This window comes from Camelus bactrianus, chromosome 9, assembly GCF_048773025.1.
Source record: "Camelus bactrianus isolate YW-2024 breed Bactrian camel chromosome 9, ASM4877302v1, whole genome shotgun sequence".
Taxonomy (NCBI): Eukaryota; Metazoa; Chordata; class Mammalia; order Artiodactyla; family Camelidae; genus Camelus; species Camelus bactrianus.
The window spans coordinates 43,033,717-43,041,796 of NC_133547.1; the positions used below are offsets into that span (position 1 = coordinate 43,033,717).

The 8,080-nt window shown below is 39.0% G+C and overlaps 1 protein-coding gene across 4 annotated transcripts in view; it reads left to right on the top strand.

Annotated features, from left to right (window-relative positions):
• Positions 1 to 8,080, top strand: part of LRIG2 (leucine rich repeats and immunoglobulin like domains 2) — a 51,153-nt gene that overhangs the window by 37,344 nt on the left and 5,729 nt on the right. For 3 of the 4 annotated variants that reach the window (XM_045506252.2, XM_045506259.2, XM_074370219.1), the window contains 5 exons: positions 655 to 975; positions 2,004 to 2,285; positions 3,472 to 3,921; positions 4,520 to 4,684; positions 6,336 to 6,626. In XM_045506252.2, coding sequence (XP_045362208.2) covers positions 655 to 975; positions 2,004 to 2,285; positions 3,472 to 3,921; positions 4,520 to 4,684; positions 6,336 to 6,626 — 1,509 coding nt within the window. The remainder of the gene's footprint in view (positions 1 to 654; positions 976 to 2,003; positions 2,286 to 3,471; positions 3,922 to 4,519; positions 4,685 to 6,335; positions 6,627 to 8,080) is intronic. The other variant, XM_010968526.3, reaches the window with a different exon arrangement.

Below are 8,080 nucleotides of genomic sequence, written 5' to 3' on the forward strand. Positions count from 1 at the left end.
TGGCATGGTGAAATGTTACCCAGTGAAGCTGTTGGTTAAGAATTCATATGCCTGCTTCTCTGAATCAGTCCAATGATGTATTATTATTTATGAATCTATAGTTTATTAGCCAGTCCTAAGCCAATCTTCAGTTGGACATTTGACACTTCAGGAAATTTTCATTATTTTAGGTGAAAGTTATGCACAAAGTAGTTTAAAATAATGTTTTATTAATAAGAATACCTATCATTATATGTTACACACACACACAGGGTAATAGAATTAGAGCTTATTTTAAAATCCCTATATTTTTCCAGTAACTGGTAATTTTTAACAGTTATTTTTCCAGTAACTGGTAATGCTTAAGAAGTACATTTTAAGCATACGTGATAGTAAGGTATGGGAGAGTGCTAAGCCCTGAAGTCTGAAAACCTGGGTTCCAGTCCAGACTCAGCTGCTGCTGTACATACCTTTGAGCAAGTCATTTGACCCTTCTGGGCTTCATTTTCCTCGCCTTAAAACAAGGGAATTGGATTCTAGCTCTGCAGTTCCTTTCAATCTTAACATGCCATTTGTAAACTGAACACAAAATTTTACATAATTTGTTTTAAAATGGAATCGGTCGAAGCAAAAATAAATAACTGACTTGGCTCCTGCCACATTTCTTTCCCTTAGACGATTTTCTCAAGCCACAGATAAGAACCCATCCTGAAACCACAGTTGCTCTAAGAGGCATGAATGTGACTCTGACGTGCACTGCAGTGAGCAGCAGTGATTCACCCATGTCTACTGTGTGGCGCAAAGACAGTGAAATCCTGTATGATGCCGATATTAAGAATCTCGTTCGTTATCAGCAACAAGCTGGAGAAGCTCTGGAATATACTAGTGTTTTACATCTTTCCAATGTGAATTTCACAGATGAAGGAAAATATCAGTGTATTGTTACTAATCACTTCGGTTCTAATTATTCTCATAAAGCCAAGCTGACTGTGAATGGTAAGGAACTATGCTCCCAGATAATTTTGTAGTTAGGAGGAATTTTCATGTTTAATTTTTGAACCATTTGACCAAGGAAATGAGGCTAAACTTGATATTTGGCAAGGAGTCCTTACTATTTTTGTCTTTAGGGTTGTGATAATATATAGACTGGATTGCTAGTTTGCACACTTACTGTCCCTAATCAGTCTTTGACTGAGGAGTAAAGGTGAATTCTGCAGCCCGAGGAGGTAGACTACTTTCATTTTTATTTATGCTCTTGAAAAAGTTCTTTTGAAATTCTCCATTTGCTTTCTAGAACCATAATTCTATTTTGAAAACTATGAAATTTATTCCTGACCCTGTTCACAGGGCCTTCCAGTAACTGGGAGAATTAGGACATTTCTGGGTCTCGTGATCGTTTTCATTGTCTAAATGTAGTCATGCAGAATCATTTTTGAAAATAATACTCATTTTCACTGCAGCTGTAATAAAACCAAAACAGCTTGATTTATCTATCACCTATTAGATTGAATAATTACAACATTTTAGGCTTTGTGCAACTAAAAGATGTACATGTGTCTTGCTTCTGGTTGTTTTAGGAAATGTTTGAAGACATAAATTCTTTCTATCATGCAGTTGCCTTGACAGGTTTGTAGATGTTGGCATGGGAAGTATGATCAGTCTCTTAGTAAGACAGGCTGTCATAGTAGATACTGGTTGTAAAATGTGGAGTTCAAAAAGGTTTGTGGCCTCTGCTTTCCCTGTCCCCATCAGGGAGATCAGGTGGGTGTGTCATGCATTCTAGAAGTTAGTCATCACTGTACCCCAAATACTCTGAGGTTTTGGGGGGAGATGGCCTCTGAAGTTGTGTTTCCGATCAATCCAGAGAGCATGTCTTAAAGAAATGGAGCATTACAACAGTTGGTATTTTGCCTAACAGATTCTCCCTTCTGTGTGTGTGTGTGTGTGTGTGTGTGTGTGTGTGTGTGTGTGTGTGTGTGTGTTTCCCCCCAACCACTTTCCGTTGGTGATCTTTCTTGGAACAGAGATGCCATCTTTTCTGAAAACTCCGATGGATCTAACTATTCGCACTGGTGCCATGGCCAGATTAGAATGTGCTGCAGAGGGGCACCCTGCACCTCAGATTTCCTGGCAGAAAGATGGTGGTACTGATTTTCCTGCGGCTCGAGAAAGACGCATGCATGTCATGCCAGAGGACGATGTCTTCTTCATTGCAAATGTGAAAATAGAAGACATGGGAATCTATAGCTGCATGGCACAGAATATAGCGGGAGGCCTCTCCGCAAATGCCTCACTGACAGTGTTAGGTATGTTTACTGCACCCTGGGTCCCCCACTTTTGTGGGAGCCTTTCTATTGTGGATCTACTTACTTTTGATCTTAATGGCAAGAAGAGTCTTAAGTTTGAGATTTCCCGTGTGATCCTTATGTCTTTGTCACCTTGTTTTGCCAATTTATGCAGAGTTATGTCAACTAGGATATTAGTGAATCAGTTAACTGAAATCTGGGGAAATGCTGAGGGCAGAATTAGAGACCTTTATCACATGAATTGAAAATTCAAATCCCTTTATCCTGTTATATCTCCCTGTGTAAGTTTTCTACTTCATGTGTATGTTTTCAATATTTAGGAGTGAGTATACAGCTTTATATTGCTTCTCATACTGCTTCTCAGAGAATTTAAGACAGTTTAACTACTATCCCCCTAGTTCATTAAAAAAAATTCTTTTTAAGTTGAAAAAGAATGACTGTTTTCTGGTTAGATTTTTTGTTTTCCTCCAAGTGTGCTCCTGTTAATCCTGTGCTCTGGTAAAATCTCCTTTCCCTAAAGATTTCCCCTGACAAACCTATTTTTTTCTTAGGAGAAACTTGTCTTCATGGGAGCTCAATTCCAAGGCAAATTTTACTTTCTAGTTCACTATTCCACTAGATGTTAGGGTTTTTAAACTTTTGTTGCCTTGTGTAATTACTTGAGTAAATCAGAAAAATAAATTTATTATTTAAAAATTTTAAGATATACAGAAAATAAAAACAGGAAAGTCTCTCAAATACTGTTAAAGACTTTGGCATATCCTAGGCTTATTTTAACACTCATTTTATGTGTTTATATATACCTACTTTTTTCCATTTAATACCATATTACAGGGTTACCTTGTCATTAAGTCTTATAAAATATATGGCTATACTGTAATTTGCTTAATCACTTTTTTGAGATTTTTAAAAAATGTTTCTTATTTTTAAAAATTGCAACTAAGTTTGTAATAAGCATCTTTGTATATACATTTTTTAATTCCTTGCTTAGGATAGCTTGCTCAAGGTGGAAATCCTGAGATAAGATTTAGATTTTTTGAGATACTTGCTTTTCTGGAACATTAACTTCTAATCCTCCCAGGAGGATAAGAAAGTGCTTATTTTATCATAACCTCATTAGTCCAATTCAGTAGGATTTTTGGAATAAAATTACCTAATATGACTTTTTAATATGTCTTTCTATTAGAGACACCCTCATTTATTAGACCCCTGGAAGACAAGACAGTGACCCGAGGTGAAACTGCAGTGTTACAGTGCATAGCTGGAGGGAGTCCTGCCCCTCGCCTCAACTGGACCAAAGATGACGGACCACTGCTGGTGACAGAACGGCACTTCTTTGCTGCAGCCAACCAGCTTCTCATCATTGTAGATGCAGGGCTAGAAGATGCTGGGAAATACACCTGCATTATGTCCAACACTCTTGGGACAGAACGAGGTCACATTTACCTAAATGTCATTTCATCCCCCAATTGTGACTCTTCCCAGAGTAGCATTGGGCATGAAGATGATGGCTGGACTACAGTTGGCATTGTCATCATTGTTGTGGTCTGCTGTGTTGTGGGCACCTCTTTGATCTGGGTCATTGTTATTTACCACATGAGAAGGAAAAATGAAGACTATAGTATCACAAACACAGGTGAGTTAACAACTATTGCTTATACTTGAGTTAGGAATGTAATACAGGATTTGTTGTAAAATATAGAAAACTAAGCAGCTTTGATACTTCATGGGTGGTAGAAGGAAGAGGTTTTCTGTTAAAAGTCCTACTTCCTTGATGCAGTGGAGCCTCTCTAATGAATAACTTTAAGAATTTGTAGACACTTTACCCAAACTTTGCACTTAGAAGCAATCACAGGTGCAGCTTCTTTCTTTAATGCCCAAGGCTCATTTCCATTGTAATTTCCCTGTGAGGAAGCATAGAGTCCTTACGATGGAGATCAGCCTTCACGCTTCTCATCCTGAAATCCTGTGAGAGAAGAGGCTCAGCCTGATAGATGGTGAAAGTAAGTCTGTGGATAAAATTTCAGACTTTAGTTTTTATTTCTTTTTGCTAACACTTTTAAAATGAAGCTTAGAGGAGAATTCTAGTGAGAAATAGTTTTCAGGGAAAATTCTAGAAGCTGGTGAGTTCCTAGGGACGTAACATTTTCCTGGCCAATAGTACCAAAGTAGAATACATTTGCAAAATAGTCTTCCAAATGTTGGCTTAAATTGCCTAACTTTGAAAGTTACAGATGTTTCTTTTACAGAGGAGCTCAATCTGCCTGCAGATATTCCCAGCTACTTGTCTTCCCAAGGAACACTGTCTGAGCCACAGGAAGGCTACAGCAACTCTGAGGCAGGCAGTCATCAGCAACTTATGCCTCCTGCCAACGGATATTTACACAGAGGCGCTGATGGTAATGACTCTTTGTTGTCTATGCTTAAAATTTCAGCTAGCCCTATTAAGTTTATTTTTCAATGTATAGATTTCCCCATTAACCTGAAGCAATATTTTAAAGTAAGATACTCAGTGAAAACATTTGGCCTCATGCAAAACAGGATGAAAATTGATTGAAGTCTTAATAGGGAAGAAAATCATCTGACAGTAGAAACACATCTTAAAACACAGGATTGGGGAACACAGTAGAGGCTCCCAAAACCAAACATTGTTATGGGAAGGAGGTGCTCTGGAAGCTTATTTCAGGTGTCTTTTACCCTATTCCTTCATGACCACCCTTCAGACCATGTCCAGGGGAGGTTGTTTCTCCTGCTGACAGGTGGATATTCACTACAGTTGCAAGGGCATTGATGATTCTCAGCATGTATTGGAGAGCATCAGAGAGAGAGAAAGTCATCACGTGAACCTGACTTCTCAACACTTCTTTCCCCTCCACTCCTCCCTTCCCACAGAGGGTGACAGAACACAGGGAGATGAATTAAGGGATGGAATTGAGTTTGATTCCCAGTTCTTCCCAGCCATGTGATCATGAAGTCACTTAAAGTCTGAGCTTTAATTTCTTCATTTAAAAAACTTAAGTGTTTTATAAAGCATTTCTCTCAAGAGTCTCACAGATCCTTTCAGCAGATCTGTCTGGTACTTCATGTGCTTTACAAATGGAAGGTCTACTTCATTGCTACAGAGATTTTTTTTAGTCTGGGTGTTAATAGAACTTCTCTGTATAATTGATAAATTGGATTTTATTTTGGCTTTCCAAGGAAAGGGGGGTATTACTAACTTTTAAAGAATACTTAAAAGCCTCTACTCTTTGAAATTTGAAGGAAGTAACACTGCTTTCTGGGTTAAACTGAATTACTTCCATTTCTTTTCCAGCTCTAACACTCTGTTGCTTGATCATGACTAAATAACGTGCTCTTTATTTTTCACTTTCCTCTCTTTCATCACTCAGTTTTCAGAGCACATAACGGTCCACGGAGCCCATTATTAAACTTTTACTTCTGCCAGACACACATTTGTCAGGCAGGATCTTGACCATCAGAGGCTTTCTCTAGGGGTGCTTTTAGCAATTAGTGTTGCTTATAACCTCTTGACTCACGAAAGTAATGTGGGCTTTTGTGAAGCAAAGTCAACATAACTCGTTATTCTTTGCTTTAGTTTACTTAAGCCAAACATGTGTCTGGTAGCACAGTGCCAGCCTTATCTTGGCTCCCCTGATTTGAGTATGTATGACCTTATCCAGGCTGGACAAAGATGGTTTAATGTAGTATTCAGTGTTCAGGAGCTTCAGTGCTGGTGCCAGAGGGCCTGAGTTTAAATTTCAGCTTTCCATTCTGGCAGTATGTCTTGGGCAAGTTACCTAACCTCTCTGTGTTGTAGTTATTCCATCTGTAAAGTGAGGATAATAATAGTACTTACCTCTTAGGGAATGTTGTGATGATTAAATTAGTTAATTCATAGAAAGACCTTGAAACTTCATCTGGTTTATAATGTAAGTTTTGAACAAATGCCAGCTATGATGACAGTGATGACTGCTGTTAGAGAAAACTAACTATTGGCAAAGCTGATTCCTCAACTGAAGATGTTGGGTTCTTTCCCATTTTTGTCATTAGGTGGCACTGGTACCCGGGTTATCTGCTCAGATTGTTATGACAATGCCAACATCTACTCCCGGACCCGAGAATACTGTCCGTACACATACATTGCTGAAGAGGATGTTCTAGATCAGACACTGTCCAGCCTCATGGTCCAGATGCCCAAAGAGACTTACTTGGCACATCCTCCCCAAGATGCCACTACCCTGGAGAGCCTGGTATCATCAGCAGGTGGAGAGATGTCTGCCTTTCCCACCAACCATGAGAGGATAAATGAGAAGAAACTTTCTTCCACACAGAAGAGCAGTGGTAAAGGGCACAGTGTTTTTTGTTTATTTTGGTTTGTTTTCACGTTCACCTACTTGATTTTTCCTTCTATCATAGAGGTAGTGTTCTCATTTGACAGGAAGAAGACAACTTGGTATAATGGAGTAATTAGCTGCTGTTAACTAGTATAAACTAGAGCCAGAGATTTTTAGAGACTAGAGTTAGAGAAGTCTGCATCTGTAGCATGAAAACCGCTGTTGTGTGAGTAACAAGGTCACACTTCTAAAAATTCAGAAGCCATACAGAAAAAGTTCCTATTAAAAAGTTTCATATAGGTGTTAATTTTTTCTTCCATCTTTATTTAAATAATGGAGATCTAAAATGTTTTGGTTATAATTTGGACATAATTTGTTGAAGGTTTTCACTGAGAAGATTTTAAAATATTTTATTTGGTTGCTGTCCTGTCAGGTAGATATTGATTGTCAGTACAATTGGCTGTTGTTTGCTTTCATCTGTGAGGTATTATCATCAGGGCCATTGGTGGGAAAGCAGTTTCGGGACGGTGGCTCAGGAAAAGAAACACATGTTATATTGTGCAGATGAGACATTTGATAACAATGCAGTCAGTAAAGCAAAGTAAAATGAAACAAAACTCTTTCTAGACCATGAGGGGCACTACTGAGCATGTCTTCTGTCCACCTAGTCTTTTCATCAGCTGTCACCCTCCTGTCATCCTGAAATGGAAGAACACTGGAAATAGGGTGGGTTTACAGAGGAAGACAGTGTGTAGTGGTGCTTCCAGGGATGGTTCTGGCTGGAGTCAGTGACCTGTTGTGGACTTTTAAGATGTGTTTTGTTGTTCTTAGTTAAGAGACCAACTCTGAAGACTTCTGGAGAGGGGATAGGTCAGAGAAAAATAACCTGTTACTGAAGCTAGTCTCTTTTTAAAATTATGTGTGCATGAAAGAAATGCACCAACACTAGACCCCTTTCCCCTGTCCTAGAAGAAATATACACACACAAAAAACAGTAGAACTAAACTGCAGTGCAACTTTCCCCAGCTTTGGGGATACCGCAGTTGTTAATCTGGTCTGTAAGTGAGGGAATCAACAAATGAGAGTGCTTTGATGTGCTGCTCGTTCCTCACCTAGGGTGCTCCAGCTCCTTGCTCCCCAGAGTGTGGTCTGTCAGCAGCAGCATTACCTAGGGGCCTGTGAGAAATGCAGAACACAGGTCTCGCAGCAGACCTAGTGAACCAGAGTCTGTATTTTAACACGATCCCTAGGTTATTTGTATGCATATTAGAGCTTGAGAAACCCTGCCCTAGTTTACCTTGCACATGGGTTTTATTTTTATTTCTGAGTGTTTTCAGAATATTTCACTAGCTTTTTCCAAAATGCCCCCATAAAGTTAATAAAACTTTCAGTAAATGTCCTCTGGGAAAGAACTCACCACTGCTGTAAATAAGGAGGATGAGAAATGCATATTTTTGAAGC